Source organism: Pristis pectinata, chromosome 11 (genome assembly GCF_009764475.1).
Source record: "Pristis pectinata isolate sPriPec2 chromosome 11, sPriPec2.1.pri, whole genome shotgun sequence".
In the NCBI taxonomy this organism is placed as follows: domain Eukaryota; kingdom Metazoa; phylum Chordata; class Chondrichthyes; order Rhinopristiformes; family Pristidae; genus Pristis; species Pristis pectinata.
Window position 1 is genome coordinate 25,180,357 of NC_067415.1, and position 19,628 is coordinate 25,199,984.

General features: G+C 37.7%; 1 protein-coding gene across 3 annotated transcripts in view; it reads right to left on the reverse strand.

Annotated features, from left to right (window-relative positions):
* LOC127575757 (protein furry homolog) overlaps window positions 1-19,628 on the reverse strand; it is a 230,122-nt gene that overhangs the window by 199,973 nt on the left and 10,521 nt on the right. Inside the window, exon 1 of one of the 3 annotated variants that reach the window (XM_052025807.1) lies at window positions 7,386-8,056. The exons of the other annotated variants lie outside the window; for them this stretch is intronic. Coding sequence (XP_051881767.1) covers window positions 7,386-7,455 — 70 coding nt within the window. The 5' untranslated portion in view covers window positions 7,456-8,056. Of the gene's footprint in view, window positions 1-7,385; window positions 8,057-19,628 lie in introns of those variants that run through there. 3 annotated transcript variants of the gene reach the window in all.

Consider the following 19,628-nt stretch of genomic DNA (forward strand, 5'->3'; position numbering starts at 1 on the left):
AAGAACACCATTTATGCTGTCCTTCAATCATCTGGTACCTCACCTGTGGTTAGTAAAAATCTACAAACCTCTATCAGGACCCCAATAATCTCCTACCACTGCAGTGTGTGATGCATCTCATCAGGCTCTGGATTTATCCATCTTTAAGGCTGCTAACACCTTCACCTTTTTGGTGAATTGTTACAGAATTCCATCATCCTGCTCCCTGAATTCCCCAACTATAATGTCCTTCTCCACAGTCAATATAAGTATTCATTTAAGACCTCACCTACATCATCTGGCTCCACACACAGACTGCCATATTGCCAGTGAACCTAGTGAATTTAAAGAGTGCAAGAAACAGGGTCCTGTTGAATTTAAAAGGAGGAAAGAAAACGGAGCATTGGTGTGTTTAAAGGGAGTGCGGGAAAAGGGGTCCTGGTGAGTTTATGACTTACAATTAGTTCACTATCCAATGCAATAGCAAAATTTATGACAAATTCCATTAAGAGCCCAATAGGAAATATGTACTGTTGTAATAAAACAAATCTCTGTATTTTGTTTGGCAGTCATTAGGTTCCAAAAAGAGGTGACCAGTACGGTTCAAAATATTCATATTAAAATATCAGTACTTTCCCCATAAGCAAAAACAAATATACAACCATTACCATTTTATGCCACTTGGTGTAGTTCAGCAAGTTTGCAGTAAATTTTTATTGAACTGCAAATTAGGATGCTATTGTCCTGCCACATTAATATAAAGATAACATCAAGGAAACAGTCTTCATTTTCATCAAGATTCCTGCAATTTGATTGTATTACTATTTCATTATTTACCATTTTCAAATTAATTTCTGCATTTAATTATTTACTGCTGTTGTAAAAAATTAAACATGGAGTGCATTTTATCCCAATTGACATCACTTCTAGACATTATCTCAATGACCAAACAACCCTCTGCAGTTATTATCCTTGGAATCGTTTCTGCTTTTGGTTTTCATGTCATTCCTGTCAAGACCATTGTAACTCTCAACTACCACAGTCATAATGAGCATGGCAAATTCCTACCACTGTAATCAATCAATCCTGGGTTCTCTTTAAATTTTGCCATGAGTGGTACAGTAATTCTCAGGAACAATAACTATTTGCTTAGTCATCCAATTCCTTTTCACTGTCAGTGCCTTGTGTAGAGTGAACACAAAAGCTCAAAGGGGCTAATTTATTTTTGAGAGTGTTGGAGTAGTTAAGTCATGAAGTAACAAAGTGAAAGATGAGAGTTTCAGCAGATGAGCCAAGGTGGGGGATGAATTAAACAATGGTAAAAAGGAGAAATTCCTGGCGGCAGCATGGATGGGAACTAAACTCAGGGTTAAATACAACATGAAGATTGTTTGCAATCTGGTTCAATTCATGATACCTAGGTGAGGGAAGAAGTCGGAAGCTAGGGAAGGATGTTAATGACAGGAACAAAGGATGGTGTCCTCTGCCTTCACAATATTTGCTCAGAGGAAATTGCTGCTCATCCAGGATGTTGCCTGGGATGGAGCATTGAGAGTGAAGTGGAAGCAGAGTCAGCATTTAAACAGTGTTTAGACAAGTACTTGAATTGCCTATGTATAGCAGGCTATGGGCCAAGAGCTGGAAGATGGGATGGGCAAGGAGTGCTGAATGGCCTGTTTCCATGCTATAAGACTTTATGACTCTATCCAGAGCTGGGCATCAGAAAAACTAATCAGGAGTGTAGAGTGGAGTCAAAGAAGTGAGTTGTAAGATACAGCAGGTAATTGTCAGAGTATATGTGGAAACTGACATTCAGAAACTGTTTTCAGAGGAGAATTAGGAGGGAGCCATAAAAGGGACATTTACACTCAAAAGTAACAGTGTGGGAAGGGAAAAAGAAGTTACTGCGGATGGCTCTCCAGCTACAGCTGGATAGATAAGCATCAGGCTGGAACAATCTGGAGAGACATAGAAAGAACAGTCAACTCTATCAAAAGGCTGGACGCAAGGGAGGGATATTGTTTATCTCAAGTCATAATAATTTTGGAAGTCATTAGTGACTTTGATCAGAATGATGTCAGGACTATGGGACAGAATGTAGACCAATGAATTCAAACAAGGAGCCCTAGATAAAATGGGCATAAATTTGGGTAGCTCGGATTTGAGTTGGATGGGGTAATAGTTTCCAAGGACAAGGGTCAAGGGATATTGATACGAAATGGAAGGAGAGAGTTATGTCAGTTACTAAAGTGACCAGGATAAGTAATGCAGTGGGAAAAGGAGGTGAATCTTATGGGCAAGGCGAGTTTGCAAAGGCCATGAGACAGAGTGGTGAGAAAATCAGAGAAGGATGAGAGTGTGGAACGAGAGAGAGAGAGAGCGAGAGAGAGCGAGAGCGAGAGCGAGAGCGAGAGCGAGAGAGAGAGCGAGAGAGAGAGAGAAGCCTGCTAGTCTCTATCGATGGATGAGAAACAGTAACTCTCTGTCATTACAATCCACGTATGGATTTTTGGAGTAAGCCGGTGGAGTCCACTTTGTCGTTAACCTGTAGTGGGAAACAGGTATTTGTGTGGACGGCCACATCTCAGATGCTTTTCGGGGTGGCAGATACTTCGGAACAAAGCAGTGGAATTCACTTTGTTGTTGACCTGTAGAAGGAAACAGGTATTTGTGTGGACGGCCATGATTCGAGTGCCTTTCGGGGTGAGGCAGATGCGGTGGAGTGGTCACTGCTGAGTAAACACTGAGGTGTCGTTTGGGTTCCAAAGTGGAACATTTGGATTTCGTAATATCTCTATTTTCTCTCTACGTTTTGTCTTCAGTCAATGATGGTTGTTGAAGAAGCCTTTGCTCATGTTTCACCTTATGGCTTGCTGAACTGAACTTTAAGAACTATTCCTGGACTTGGAGTTTGGGAATTTGCCACACACACACTTCGAGTTTAGTTTTTGGAGTTAATGTTTAAGATTTAACATTTTTTCCTTTATTTTTCTTATTATTGTAAGTAGTTATTAATAAAGTAGTTGTTAACACATACATGACTCAGTGTATTTCTTTTGTTGCTGGTTTGTAACACATGAGACAGTAGGGAAAAGAAGCTGGAGGTTGTCCTTACTGTCCAAGATTTTCCTGGAAGAATGAACATTTCTCACAGATGAAAACTGGATCTGATACTGCTTTATGTGTAAAAAATATATCAATCAACATCTAAACTAGTTATCCACCTCATTTGTTTAAGCCTGCATCCTTTAAACAAAGGAGTGAAGATAAAGGCTGCAACAGGGGAGCAGCCAGAATGAGTGGAAGTAACAGTAATGGGAACTTGGATGTTAGCAGTGGAGGCAGGAATTCTGTTGAGAAGAAAAATTGAGCAAAAGGCTGAAGTTTTTTCTCATGGGTGGACACAAACAAAATAGAATTAGGAGGGGGAAGGGTAATGTGGTAGACAATAAAATAAGGAAGTATTTAGACATGGCCCTTTTTGTGATTAAGACAATGGGAGTAGCAACAGGGACAAGACAAGATGCTTAAAGGAGAACATTTCACAGAAGGAGGGAGATGGATGATATAATTTGCCAGAAATAGTCTTAACACACTTGCACTGTGGTTACCGTGTAGGAGGCAAATTGATTGCACTTAGAGGAAAAGGGTCATCTTCTACAATGTGCATTTCCATTAAGGTCATAATGTCTATGAGAGCCATTTATTTCCTACAATCTTGGAGGAAGACCAAAGAGAGAAGTTGATAACTGACGCCAATGGCAGTCAGCACTGGGTGGGACACTGGAGGAGGCGGCCACTGGCAAGACTAAGCCCCTGTGAAATTGCTGGATGGTAAAGTTGGTAAGTGAGTGGGTTGGGAACTTCTCATAAGTAGGAAGCAAAGAGTACCTAGATGGCCCTTTCAGCTGTAGCCTAGGAAATCTCAGAGGGGAACTATAGGATTGTTTACAGTGAGTTAAGATTAGAATGACAGGAGAATAGAAAAAAGTCATGGAGTGGTAAGAATCAGGGTAGAGATTTGGGAGTAGAAATGGAAATATAAGTGTTGAGATCAGGTCTGCAGCATCAGCCAAAACATATATGCACATAGGTACAAAAACAACCAAGTTACATCACAAGGCCACAGGCATGATTGAAGAAGGATAGGAGCAATACAAATATCTTGGTGAGGAATGGGAATTAGGGAGGAAAAAGTAGCAGGGACTCCAAAGATAAAATCAGAACTCCCATTGTGGGATAAACATGCTTGTCAGTAAGCTACATCAACAAAACAACCTAAATTTTAGTAGGCAGTTTGGGAAGAAGGATGCAGCCCAGAGGCAGTTTGAAAAATAGAGTATCAAAGAGAACACAACTGGAGGTTTTTCCATTAGATTTAGGATACAAAAGAAAGAAAAATCTATTGCAGTGAAGAAATAGAAAACTGAGAAAATTAGAGGTCATCACAGAATTATGGAATTTTAGCTAGGAACCAAACCTTGTCTGAAGCTGAAGAACCAATTTCCCGGTTAGAAGCATAACAGCTGGGCTGTAAGAGTGTATCCCTTTGCATAAAGTTTAATTTTAATGTCCTGAGAAGTTTAAGAATTTGGAATCCAAAGTTAAGAGAAGATTTAATGTTTACATTAAACTCACAATTAAGCAAAGTCACTGCAGCTGAGTCTGACTGTGTTGGAGGAATCCATGAGTTGAAAAGTCAAATTTCAGCAAACTGGAAAATGATATGCAAACTTTTACTTAATGTAATGAAAGAGAGCAATATATAGAAATGCAAAATTAAGTAGGTTTTTACAAACTCAGGTGTTAACCAACTGAGTTAGAATTATATTACACTTGTGCTTATATTGTTCAACAAATAACAAACAAATTGTAGAATTGTTCTGTTTGATGTTTCTAACAATTTTGGAAGTCATATTTTGCTTAATTACTTATGCAATTATTTTGGACTTGAAACTTATTTTTAATTAAGCTTTGAATAAACCTTGTATAAATGAGTACATAGGTGGGTAACAGCTATTATTAGAGTCCTCCATTGAAAATAAAATGTAAACAACTGTAAATAAATTTCAAAATGAGACAGAATTGCTTAGAAACTTAGTTAATAATATACAATCAAAACCTGGTTAAAACATAACTGAAAATAAGATCACGAATATGGTTGCTAAAAGACATTTGGACAGGTAAATGGATTGGAAAGGTTTAGAGGGATATGGGCCAAATGCAAGCAAGTGGGACCAGCTTAGATGAACATCTTGGTTGGCATGGACGAGTTGGGCTGAAGGGCCTGTTTCTATGCTGTATAACTCTACGATTCTATGACCAAAAGAACAGCACCAATGGATAGTCCACCAATATTCATCATCTTTAACAGAAGGAACAAGTTTCACAAAGAGATAGGCATATCTAAATATGGATTTTTACAAAAAACTTATCTTAATGTTTAATTTGCAGATGCAGGTTGAATTAATGACACTGTGCTTCTTATATTCAGGCAGGACTTCTTTGATTAATGCACATTTTTTTATTGCATTATTTGTCCACATAGAATGTTACTAATTTTGTTTTTTGCATGGAATAAATCTCTTCATTTTTTCCTCAATAGCAATTGAGACAGTTGCAGCTAGTTGCCAAGAGATGCATAGAGATGATTTTCGATCCCTTCCTCCCCATTGGGAGATACCTGGCCTGTACACAGTACCTCCTCACAGGAACATTGAGGAAATCTGGAAGTTAACATAGTAGGCCATTGAAAGTGGACACAACCATCCTGTGCTCTGCAGTTTGCATCGCTGTATCCAATATCCACACTTGCACACTTCACTAATGAATGCCAGAAGTTATGCATTGAGATCGCAAATATAGTATTGAAAATGTTATTTTTTTAAAAAAGTTATGGCTTTCATCATCTGGCAAAAGTTAAAAATCTTTCAAATGGAAATAACTGCTGAAAACATGGCTAAGTATTTACAAGAGTTAATTAGCCAAATAATATTGAAAGTTTTTTCTTCCTCAAATAGCCTACCAACAAAATTGTTTATTATTGTAATTGCATCACAAGAATATTATACTGCTTAGATCTTGGAAAATTAATTTCCATCATTTTTTCCTTAAATTTTTTATGAATCCTGCAGACATTCTCACAAATAAAATTATAATTTACTCCTAATAATTCAAAGTTCTTCTCGTCAAATTATCAAATATACAAACAAAATAACAAATTTACTTCTGCTCAAAGAAAATCAAATCAATAACTTTGAATAAAAAGAGCCAGATAATACTTGGATGAAGACTTCAATAAAAACTAAGATCCTTTCAAATGAAATGTCTTTTGTTTGATGTTAACAACTGTCTGCAAATTTAGATATCAAAAATTAAAGATGGCCAACAATGTATACACAGTTCTGTCATGACCTTAAAATGGATTTATACACAAGCAATTCAAGTCTTCAAATATAATTGCATGTACTCAAAAAAGCACAGTGTATTATCATAAATATCTTTGACTGTTCTGTTTGTTTATAGTATCAGTTTAAACTTTTAGCACAGTATCTCTCAATTGCACAACACATTAAAAACATTTTGAAGGACACAAACATGAAAGAGGCCTGTTAGAATGTAAACAATTCCAAAACCAGGGTCCAGAGGTAAAATATACTGACCCTGAATAATGCAAACCAAAGCTTGATTTTGAATTTATTAAATAATTGTGTATTATAGTACATATAAAACAAGCCTGAAAATAGCTGATTCTATACCAAAATGCATTTATGCTATCTGAAACCTCCATCTTTATTGTTTTTTCTAAACAATGAACTACTAAAATAAATTAAATATACATCTTCAGAACAAATTTCTAAATTTTAAATAAATATGCAAGGTATGCTATTGCCACACCTATGAAATATAGAATTCTATCAAAAAAACGAAGACAAAACAAAACATACAGGCACCTGAAAACGAATGTCATGTTGTAGTCAATTTGGGTGTTAAATGATAACATCGTTGCATTTAACTGTTACCTCCCAGAACTACGCAGTTCTAAAAAGCAATTATAAAAACTAGCATGGAGTCGTATCGTACCACCCTCCTGCTTGTCTTTTTTTGAACAACACGTTTTGTTTATGACAACTAAACATAAGCAGGAAATGCTATTCTCGAATGGATTGCATTTGTAGGCCTGAAGGGAACTTGATTAGGGAATTCAATCTGGACAAATTTTGTTTAATTCTATTACAGTCGCTGCAGGTAATGTGCTATATTTAAATCTGCGACAATTTGATTTCAAGTGCTGAGAAAACAAAAGGAAACGCATTTTGCATCAACGGCATATACAAACCATATACATTATGCATTAGAAAATACACTGTACCCAACAGAACGAACCATGGTCGATGTTTACTTACTATTACTCCAGGATTTCAGCAATGACTTGATGCTGATCTCAAAGAATCCTGAATCTTGCTGGCTGGCCATATCGGCAGTATACAAAGAAGCCACTGTGATCCTAAACAGCAATGGCAGGTACTGTGCACAATCAGTAATGCAAACACCAAGTCAGAAGACAAGAGATCTCTATATTGACTCTTATTCTTGTTCTCGACAGTCCTTTTTAAAAGAAGATATAATGTCTTTAATTGATCTCTTGGTGCCTTGTGTAGCTTCTATCTTCTCGGTATTCTGTCTGCCAATGGTCGGCATTTATCGGAGGACTGAAATGATGTTGAGGTCTGCTGTCTTTCAACATGCATTCTTTGTATATTTGCTCAAAGAAATTGCTAGACAAATGCTATTAGAATGGGTCCTTCAACAATGTTTGAGGTGTCCTGTTCATTGCTTTTCTGTCTGACAGACTTAAATCTATGCAAAAAAGAGAATAGCGCTGTACTATTCCATTGAATGCATGCGCCTCCTCACGCAAACACAGCACCGTCTAGGAACAACAATAAGAAACCGGTTAAAGCTTTTTTTTGAAGTCACGACAATTTAACCGGTTGTCTTTCCTCAAATGAGAACTCAGTGAAAATTCGACAGATGCAGCGGTGTAATCTTTCCTTCAAACAGTGTGCAGTGATATATATTCAGTCGCATCATGCTGCAGTAAAATAGAACTGCACCCATATATCCAGTTGCAGTGACGTTAAAAAACCTATTGGTCAACCCAATCCCAGGGGAGAGAGCATGCGAATTAGCACCGGCTCCGCGTTTAGCCTGGCTTTTTGTTTCTATCCTTCCTCTACGTTAACTCTGGTTTATTTAAAAAAATGCCGGCCGTCAGACCATACAACAGCAATCAAAAATATAAATTTTGGATAGGTGAGATACTTTTTTTCCCTTTAATTATCATATAACTTGACACTTTTTAAAATGGAATAATAACATCTTGTCTCACAGTAATAAATAATTTTCGCAGCCACGGAGTCAATTTAATTATAGCGCTTACTACAGTCACAAAAAGCATACTGCGACAGCATCACTGTCGTCTGTTTATAATACTGCATCTTTCAGAATGTATGATATAGGTTATTGCACTTTCTCCTTTAGATTACACCATCCTCATTTTAATCGGCCAGACGATGATACCAAAATAACAAAATTAACTTCGTTGTTCATGTGTAAACGGTACAGAAACTTCACAGGAGGGGCGGATATGCAGTTAAATTCAAAAGTTGTTACCTAGGTTATGTCATTCTGCAAATAAAGGCACAAAAATTGCATTTTGTTGTCTACCTCACCAATGACATAGGTTGAATGCACATTGTACAGTTGGAAAGATTCAGTTCCTCAAAACCTCTGTCTCACCTCAGGGGAGCAGGATCAGGACTGCGATGCTGTGATTAGAAGAGCACAGAGAAATAAGCCTGAGGAGAAACTGTGAAAATGAACTTCAGGTAATGGGAGAACCAGTGGCAAAGAGCAAAGAGGAAACAGCAGACTTGAGACAAAAATGAGTGGAAAAACTCAGTGATGGCATGGACAGCACATTGTATAGAGCAGCAGGGCTAAATCATAGACAGTTTGTTGTTAATACTTTGCTACATTTTTAAGTTTTTGGAATTTGCACTTTTTATAGCTAGCAAATTAAGTAGTATTAAAAGGTAAAAAGAATTTTTAAAGAATTATTTATTTATAACAGATAATGAGTTATAGCTGAGCAGGTTGTGTTTCTGGACTGTAGTATGTGAGAATTGATGAAATGTGAGGAAGCCCTGAACAAATTCATTTGCAATAAAATGTCTTAACATCAATTCTCTATGGCTCAGACAGAAGGGACAGTTTACTCCAGACTTCTGTCTCAATCAGGGCTGGATTGGTATTATCAGAAGAGAGAGAGTAAAGCAAAGGTAAGTGAGATAGAGAATGAAGGTTGGAAGGAACTGATCCTTTCCAATAGGTACAATGTACTTTTACTGGTCAGGATAACCATGACTCCTTAGAGATGCAGGCTCCAAAGGGAGGAGGAGAGGAATTGTCATAGGGGATTTACTAATTATGGGAGCAAATAGTACCATTTATAAGCAGAATAGAGAGTCCTGCATGGTATGTTGTCAGTCTAACACTAAGGTAAGGGATAGTTCAAATATGCCTGAAAAGATATTTGAGGGATAAGAGAAAGAGATGAAGGATTCCATTGTTTAAGACCAATAGCATAGGAATGGATAATCATAAGTACTAAGATGTAAATTTAAAGAACAAGGCCTAGGGATTATAATCAATTGATCATAACCTGAGCTATATGCAATTCAGTACACAAACATGCAGATTAAATGAACGAACATGTGACTGAAGAAGTGCTGAGGAATAAGGGTCCTGTTTCATGGGACATCAGCATCAGTCATGGGATGGAAAGAATCAAAGCCTTTGGGACAAGCCCCACCTGAATCTGGCTGCAGCCAGGGTCTTAGCAGAAAGGATAAACAGGATGGTTGTTTGGAAAGAGGACTTGGGTGGAAAAGGTAATAAAAATAATAGTTTTAAGACAAAGGGAAGTTAGTGGAGTAGAGTATCAGTGAAAATTAGTGCTCTGATACTATAGGTTGGAAAAGGAAAAACTAGAATAAAACCAGAAGTTTGAGAAGTAGAAGGTCTGAACAAAACATTTGAGCTAAAGGATAGGTTAGTGTTAATAAATAATCTATCCTTATTCAAACACAGGCATGCAAGGGATAAATTGAATGAATTACAGGTGTAATTTAACTTGAAATGCAAGGCATGATGGCTGTTACTGAGACATGACTGTCAAGACTGGAACTAAATATACCAGGTGATATAGACAGGAAAGAAAGAGAAACAATAAAAGGGAGAGAAGTCTCTTTAAGTATTTATTTTAATAGTGACTTTATGGGTACAATTAAAAAATAGAAGCAGATTTAAGATTGATATGGGAGTTGAGTGTAGGCTCCCTCGTGGCAGCTTTGAAGTCATATAATGTATAAATGCCGTGATTAGATAAGCATGTAATGATGGCAGAAAGGTTCTGCATTTCTTGAGTGTGTTCAGGATAGTTTTTTGCAACAATGTTTCTGGGATCAACAAGGAAGCAGGCCATATTTGATTTAGCAATGAGTTGTTTTAGAAAGCTTGTTACAGGTGCATGAACATTCATCCAACAGTAATCATAAAATGATTAATTTTAATGTCTTCAACAGAAGGAAACTTAAAGCAGCTATGAGGATTCTAGATTTAGGAAAGGCTGGCTTCAGAAAGCCCAAGGTGAAATGGACAAATCAGTTAACCTCTAAAATGACAACATAATAGTGGGGGGTGTTCACAGATAAGCTTAATGTATTAATGGTTTCTCAAAAGATAGGTCTAAATAACTAAAGAGGCAACCAACAACATAAAATGCAGAAAAAACACACAAAAATTAAAACCTACCACAAATCATGGCAACTGGAATAGATACCATTACAATAATTGGTGACTATATAGAGATACAATAAGGAATAATAAGAAACATGCAATTGCGAGCAAGTCAATACTATTTTTATAAAAATATTAGGGAAAAGAGGGTGGTAAGGAGCAAAGTGGACCTCTTGCAAAATATTCACCATGATATTGTAAATGAAGATCAGGAAATGGTGGATAATTTATAAATATAACTGCATCATATTTTTTTTTACAAACATAGCATATTGGAAATACCAAGGAATGTAAAACTGAATCCAGGAATGGGAATTCACTAAAATTAGCACAAGCAAAATAATAACTGTATTGATGAGAATAATTGATGAGAACATTATAATTTTCCAGAAATTGCTTGATTCTGGAGCTTTTCCTTTAGGTTGGAAAATTGCACATAACACTCAGCTATTTATGAAAAGTGAGATGCAAACGACTAAATTATAGATGTCAGTAGTGCCAGAGGACTGGCAAGTGGTAAGTATTACACTCTTGTTCAAAAAGAGAGAGCAAGAATAAGCCTAACAACTACAGGCCTGTCAGTTTAACCTCAGCAGTGAGAACTCTTTTAGAAGTATTGATCCGGGACAGGATTAAACATCAGAGTATTAAGCACTGGAGGAAACTGGAGTCAACATGCACATTTAGCAACTAATTTTGGTTTAAAGTGCAAGCTTTAACTAATGGTGGGTGCATTTGCAAACCTTACCATAGCAAAATTTGCTCCATTTGCATTTTTTAGGATAAGCATATTTGATATTTACCATTAAAGATAAAACATTCCTTGCAATGAAACTCTTTAAATTTGAAACATCTATCTTTGCTGTATAGGCATGCCATTATGAACTTAAGTATTTTGCAACATTTCAATATTCCTTGGCGCCACAGTGAAATTAGTTCTTCTCACATCAGTATAAAAACAATATACTTTTTAACAAATTTAGTCATACAGCACAGAATCATGCCCATACATTTCTTAAACATTTGTCTCAAATTTCCTAATACTGTACTTACAATTAAAATGAGACTCAAGGAAATCTTTCTCAAAGTTGTCAACTGCTATTGTTTTTGTTATAAAGTTCAGAACCTGCAATAATAAAGATTCATCTGACTTTGATGCTTTGCAATTTATAGCTGAAACTAACCTCATAGGTTTCCTCTGGGTGTTCCAGTTTCTCCCCACATCCCAAAGATGTGTGGATTGATGGACTATCTGGTGAGTGTAACCTTTCCCTAGAATGTAGGTGGGTTGAAGAATCTGGAGGAATTGATGGGAATGTGTGTGGAATAAAATGGGATTAGTGTAGGACTAATGTAAATGGATGCTCGATGGACAGCATGGCCCGATGGGCCGAAAGGCTCGTTTTGCTGTGTGACTCTAAAACACCTACAGATCAATGAAAACATTAAATGGCCAAATCTTTCTCTAAATCTGTGTCCAGGATAACATATAATCTGGGAGCAAAACCAATAATGTGGGTTTAAAAAATAATGGGCCTGATGGTACTGGCTGAGGGTTGTTTCAGAAGTGTACCACCAGCCTTCAGCCATTTGCAAGCAAGTAAATACTGTACTTACATGGAACTGCTCTGAGACAGGGATTAACAAAGTGATAGAAGCTGCTGCTCCATTGCTGAATTCCACATGGAGTTTTGCTGAGATTCAGCATTACTCTTGGGAATCTATCTCCCTTATCTGTATCAGTTACACCTGCTGCAGCACTGGAAACCACATTTATAGCAGTGAAGATTCTCGTCATGAAGAATGCAGGATATCATGTACTTTTTAACACTAATTTCCTTATATTTAACAATTTCATGGATTTTAGGTGTTTTAGAGCCATTGAGTGAAACAGCACAGAAACAGGACTTTCAGTGTATGAGTGCATGCCTTCCATCATGCACTCACACTAATCCTACACTAACCCCATTTTATTCCCCCCACATTCCCATCAACTCCCCTCAGCTTCTACCACTCACCCACACACCAAGGACAATTTCCAGTAGCCAGTTAACCTACCATACTCTATTTCTTTGGGATGAGGGAGGAAACTGGAAAACCCAGGGGAAACCCATGTGGTCACAGGTAGAACATGCAAACTTCAAAGACGGCAATGGAGCTCAGGATTGAATCCAGATTGCTGGAACTGTGAGGTATTAATATCAATTCTCATTAACATAAATTTACTTTTTAACTATTTATTCTTAAAAATTATTTACATCATCCATTCACTTCTTGTCTTTCTTCAGTCATGTTCTGTGTCAACTCTTCTTCAACTGTCTTCATCAGGACTCACTTCAGGAGTGTACTCAAGCTCACAATCTTTCTCTATTCTCGAGTACTTTGCCTGATCCTCACGCTTTCAATGGTGACACAAGTTTGGGAACGATATATCTTAACACATTCTCCAAAATCTCATTTTCTCAACTCGTATCTGCCTAGTAGTGTCAATACATGAAGCTTTTCATGTGATCTGAACCTCCTCCCTTTTATATTATGTGTCATGATGTTTGCTTCATTTCAACTGCCTTTCTTCCACCTTCCTTTTCAGATTTGGCTGAAGCAGACTCAGATTCTTCTGTGCATCAGCATTTATGCAGAAGTGTATCCTATCATGGAACGTGGTGCTAATCTTTAACTCAAAAGAAAGTCTGAGAATTTCATACACTGTCCACATTGAAAAGACCAAATTGTAAACTACTATCTGATACAATATCCCAGGAACGGTCATGCATTACAAAAATAGATGAATTCTTCTACAATGCATTTAATGGTGGTGTGTGAAGCAATGTGCTTTGTCACAATCCATTTAGAATGGCTGTCCATTCATTAAGTTATTCTAAGACTTCTTCATTAGTCACATGTACATTAAACCACACAGTGAAATGCATCTTTTGCGTAGAGTGTTCTGGGGGCAGCCCGCAAGTGTCGCCACGCTTCTGGCACCAACATAGCATGCCCACAACTTCCTAACCTGTACGTCTTTGGAATATGGGAGGAAACCGGAGCATCCAGAGGAAACCATCGCAGACACGGGGAGGACGTACAAACTCCTTACAGACAGCAGCCGGAATTGAACCTGGGTTGCTGGCGATGTAATAGCATTACACTAACTGCTACACTACCGTGCCTGCCCTTCACAATAGTCTCTGTTAAAATGCTGGAATGGCCTTATGAGCACTTTCACACGCAGAATGATGTTCTTGGTGGCTGTGATCCACAGTCTTGGTAAACTGTACAATTGATGGCTAGCTCTTCCAAATCCTTGTCCAAGGCTGGTCCAATAGATAAAGCTATGAGCTACTGCTTTCATGTTAACAATATCCAAATTCTCCAACTGAAGTTCCTCCATTATTCTACTTCATAGTTCTTAGGTCTGTACCTCTTTAGATGCAGGACTGATGTGTGAACAGCTTGTGATATCTTTGATGGACAGGCTTTATATTCTCATCCAAACATGTATCCAAATTAGTCCAGCCACTCAAAGTATACATGTATAATGGTTTGGATTCTGAGTCAATTTTGCTATCTGCATTGCTTTTACAGAAAGTCATCCCCTACTGCCTCTAAGATGATTATCACATTGTCTGTTTCAGTGTCTTCATGCTGCAATTTTAATAATGCATCTGTCTTGCCATTCTGTTTGGATGCATGATTTTCAATATCATATTCATACTGGGAATGGAAGATGGTATAGTGCTGCATTCTTAAGCTTGCATTTTGGGAATTGCAGACCTGGGTTGAAGAATGGCTCACAAGGATCTGTGATCAGTGACCACTATGGATGGTCTCCCTGACAAGAAGTGGCAGAATCTTTTAATCCCAAGTATGATTCCCAATGCCTCCTTTCCTATCTGAGCATAGTTCCTCTCACGCTTTGTAGTGTGCATAATACAAGGATAATAGGCTCTTCCTGGCCATTGTCTGTGATACGACTTATAAATGCACCAACTCCATCATCACAAGGAAGCTTTAGCCTGCAAGTGGTTCTGTAATGCACCAGGAAGGACTCACTACTAAGATTTACCTTCGAGGTTATATGACTTGGTCTTGGTCCCATTGCCATGATCTGTTTTTCTTCAGCAGTTAATGCTGTTGTGTCAATACCAATGCAAGACCCTGCAGAAGCCTGGCACAATATTGAACCATGCCGAGGAAAGATTAAAGTTTGATGACGTGCTCACAATTATAGTGGCTGATGACACAAACACATTAACTCTGTTTGGAAAAAGATTAGCTTAAAAAGTTTAAAAGTGAATTGGAAGTATGTATTTAGTGTGATCATATTTCAACCATGTCCAGATAAGCATCCAGCGGCATTTGCAGGTATGTCTATTGGTTTGTATCCTAGCATGAAGAACTTTTAGAAAGTCCAATTTGATTCATCCTAATTTAATTTTGCATATGAATGTAACGGGTCTAACTTGGCAAAGTCTTTGACACTTGGCAATTCAGCATACAGCTCCTGCATGATGTGATTAAGGGTTACCTTACAAAGTCCCTGCAAAGTCATATGGGATTGCCTACTCGGAGCACCGTAAAAATGGATGAAACACAATGATGCTGTATGGTTTTGACATTTATGTGTTGCAATTCCTGTGTGTTCAACTCATCTCCATTTGAGCTTTCAGCAAATTAAGCACTGGTGTGGTCTCATAGTAACTTGGCATTTGTCTTAATGCATATGTGGGCTTTATGTCCCTTAATGCCGAGACATGCATCGTTGAATATACATGCATATTGCTTTAGAGGCTATGCAGACATGGTTGCAACATGATCACACTACATATATTCTCTTAGTTCAGTTTTAAATCTTTGTGCTAATCTTTTCCTTTCAGAATTGATCCATTTATGCCGTCATCTATTGTAATAGGTAGCCTCACTTTTTGACCATTAAGAGAAACTACACATGACATCTAACCTAGATTTTTCTGACTCTCATTATGCTTTGACTTAATAGGACTTTACCGAACTTCTTGATGCGCATATTTCAGCTCATAATCGAGCATTATATCAATATGCATATCAATACACTAATTCTTACCTTGCACTTTAATTTTAATAATGCTGCATTTTCTTTATGGCTGCTGGTGATATATATATATATATATATATATATATATATATATATATATATATATATATATATATATATATATATACACACACACACACACACACACACAGTTTAAGCTTCACTCTTCATGCTGCTCATAAGCTTCAAAGCTCTCCTATCTCACATTTTGTGTTATTTATGTTGTCCTTACATTGAGAATCTATTTGGCTGATGATATTAGGCTTGCAGTCTTGGTTTTATCATCATCATTGAGGCCATGTATGCTCTTTCTTTTTGCAATTGAAGCTCTTAACTACTTCTAATTGGCATACTTGTGGTGGATGATCTCCATTACATCGGTATCTGTTTTCACAGCAGTCTTATGTTTTGTGCTAAACTCACTCATGTGATTCAGGATCAGTACCAGATCTCCTAAACTTGTTACTACCATTTGTCTATGCCCTGTCATTATGCACCAGCCAAAACTCTTCTGCATTTTTGGAATCCATCTCCTTCAATGGCAATTCTCATGGGCGCTCAAGTATTAAATCTTGATTGTTTAGTAACTTTAAGTAAATTTGTTCATCTGTTAAATCACGCCCAAACTTGTCAAACAGCATTCATTTCAGGAAAGCACCAAGATTACAATGATGAAACAGGTTCTTCAACACAACAACAGAATCCACAATGGTTTCATCTAATATTTCATTTCTGGTTCTAAATTTGTAGATATCCACAGTGCTGAAATGCCACATTAAAGTGACTCAGTAATCTCCCCATCTCCCTGTCAAACATCTTCTGTGGTGCTTAGAGGCCTGCCAAGGTGGCATATGTATCTGAGCCTATCTATATTAATAAAATTGCTTTCTAACGCTCTCACATGGCTTCATTTTGAGCAGGCATACTTTCACCCTTGCTCTCAATTTCAATGATATTGTTTGTCCTGAAGAACATTACCATCCATTCTATACAGGAACCAAAAGGCACATGCACTTTATCACAAACGCCAAGGTTGCTGGTATTGCCAGAAGGTGTCAGAGCTGCCATCTTGCAGTATTCACACTGAAGTGTATACAAGGCTTATATTCAATGATCAGTGATTATTTCTCCTTTGCTTGCCTGAACTGGAGTTCTATCAGCTGAGGTCTGCATGTTAAAAATCACTGTTCCAAATAGAGAGTTGCCAAAGAGTCATGCAGCACAGAAAAAGCCCCTTCAGCCATAACGTTAGATGAACCATCAAGAACTCATCTACACAAATTCTGTTTCTTTTTTCTTATACCTCCATTAATTCCCATCTTATTGTCCTGCCACCCACTTGCATTAGGATTAATTTACAGTTGCCAATTAACCTACTAATCAATACACATTTAGCATGTGGGAGAAAACTGGAGTGTCCAGATGAAATATATGTAATCACAGGAAGAACATGGAAGCTCTACACAGACAGCATTCAAGGTCAGGATTGAACCTGAGTCTCTGGAGCTGTAACCCAGTAACATGCAGAGTGTGCCAAGTAATACACGGAGAACACAGCTGCAGAAGCTGTGTCTAGTTTGAGGTTCCATTCACACTGTGCATATAATGCAAAAATATAGATACATGATCAAATAAGTCATGCAGTGCTGACACATTTACCTATACTTCCAGGATTTTAGGTAATTATGCTTATAAATACAATATGCCAAGTGTTCACTTTCTTTTAAAAAAATAACTGACAACCAAACCTATTGCACAAACAAATCTTTATCTGCAAAATTGGTCACAAACTCAACCACCAAATGCATGTGTCCCTGAGTTCAGCTTATTCTCAGGTGCTACTGGATAGAAAGTTATCTTCTGTTATTTTAGTTAGCTATACACGACTCTGTAACCATTATACAGCAAAGGCGTACGAAACTGCTGAAGAGACATTACTTAACAAGAGAAATGACAATACCTGCAGCAATTGATGCTCCCCTTCTCAATACCATAGTTAAATTACCTTTGCTCACCTTAGAAGTTGCTGTGAAAACAATGCAGTTAGTAGTATAAAGACTAAATTTTTTAATTTATTTACAGCGTGGTAACAGGCCCTTCCGGCCCAACAAGTCCACGCCGCCCATTTTAAACCCCAAATTAACCTACCCGTACGTCTTTGGAATGTGGGAGGAAACCGGAGCACCCGGCGGAAACCCACGCAGACACAGGAGAACGTAGAAACTCATTACAGAGAGCAACGGGAATCGAACCCCGATCGCTGGCGCTGTAATAGCGTTGTGCTAACCGCTACGCTACCATGAATAAATGGTCACTCCCTAGGAATTTTTTTAAAAATGGTTTAAAACATATGGACAAGATTCTGGGGCAAGATTCTACACATCTTGTGGTCTTCTTGCTATTACCAATATTACAAGGAATACCGGATGCTCTAAATGGCTTAATCTCTGCACCTTTACCAATTTGTGAAATTGAATGCATGGACTCCTTTCAGTTTATCATGGTAATACACACAAGGAACATGAGCAATAGTCTAAAATCTAGGTGACTGTAGAAATAGTTTGTCATCTCACAATAACTTACACCTTCAGTAGATCATATTCTAAGTGCTTGAATTTAGTACAATAATAAGTAAATGAAGATGCACAGAAAGAATATGGAGAAGCAAATAAGTGAAATCAATGGAGTGAAAGCAATTTCAATAGGAACAGCAGGCAAAGTAGTGGTGTTAACAAATTGTTATGCAGAATAATATGGTACAAATATATTGAGATGTGTAGCTCTTAGTGGATAACGTTAATTGTCTGGAATCCGTGGGGATTAGGTGGCCCACAAATTGCTAAATTGGAATTGCCTGCATCATTTGGTAAAAGATCATCAGCAATAATCAAATATGTAATTGACTCCTTGAAGCCATTGTACATTTTATACAAGGAATTAAACATCACCATTCATAAAACTAAATCTGTTATCCACTAATGTGCACTTAAGACTATTAAAATGGAGACCAAACAAAGCACTAATGGCAGTTCAAATATCACCTCAACAGTGTTGAACATATTTTACAGCTACATGCAAAGTGCTGGAGGAATTCAACGGGTCAGGGAGCATCTATGGAGGGAAATGGACAGTCAACGTTCCGGTCGAGACCCTGCTTCTGATGCAAACTTTCCTCAGTGGGATGCATATTTAGCAGTGCAGCTTAACTTGTAGTATACCTGTTTTGCAATGACACCACTTTAGGTAGATCTTTAATTTTTTGATATGTAATTTCGTCATAATAGACTAATGTTGTGAACTCCTAAACAATAAGGTTTGGCGTCACAGTGACATAGGATTGCCAGAATAAGTGTATTGCTATAAAGTCCTTCAGAGGCACCTCAGTTGCAGTATGTCATGCTTTATATGGCACAGCAGAATGAGGATCATGCCAAAATGCCAGCACACCATAATAGGAGACAAGCCAACAAGCCACTGACTATATCTGTTCCCATCTGTCTTACCAGGTGGATATAAAGGATCCCACGACATGAAAGCAACAACACAGGGAGGTTCACAATGTCTGTGCTGACCATGATGCCAATTTAAACCAATTTCATCTGCCTTCACTTGGTCTAAATCCCTCCATCCCCTGCCTATTTATGTGCCTTCTAAATGCCTCTTAAATGTTCCTATCGTATCCGCTTCCACCACTTCCTCAGGGAGCATGTTC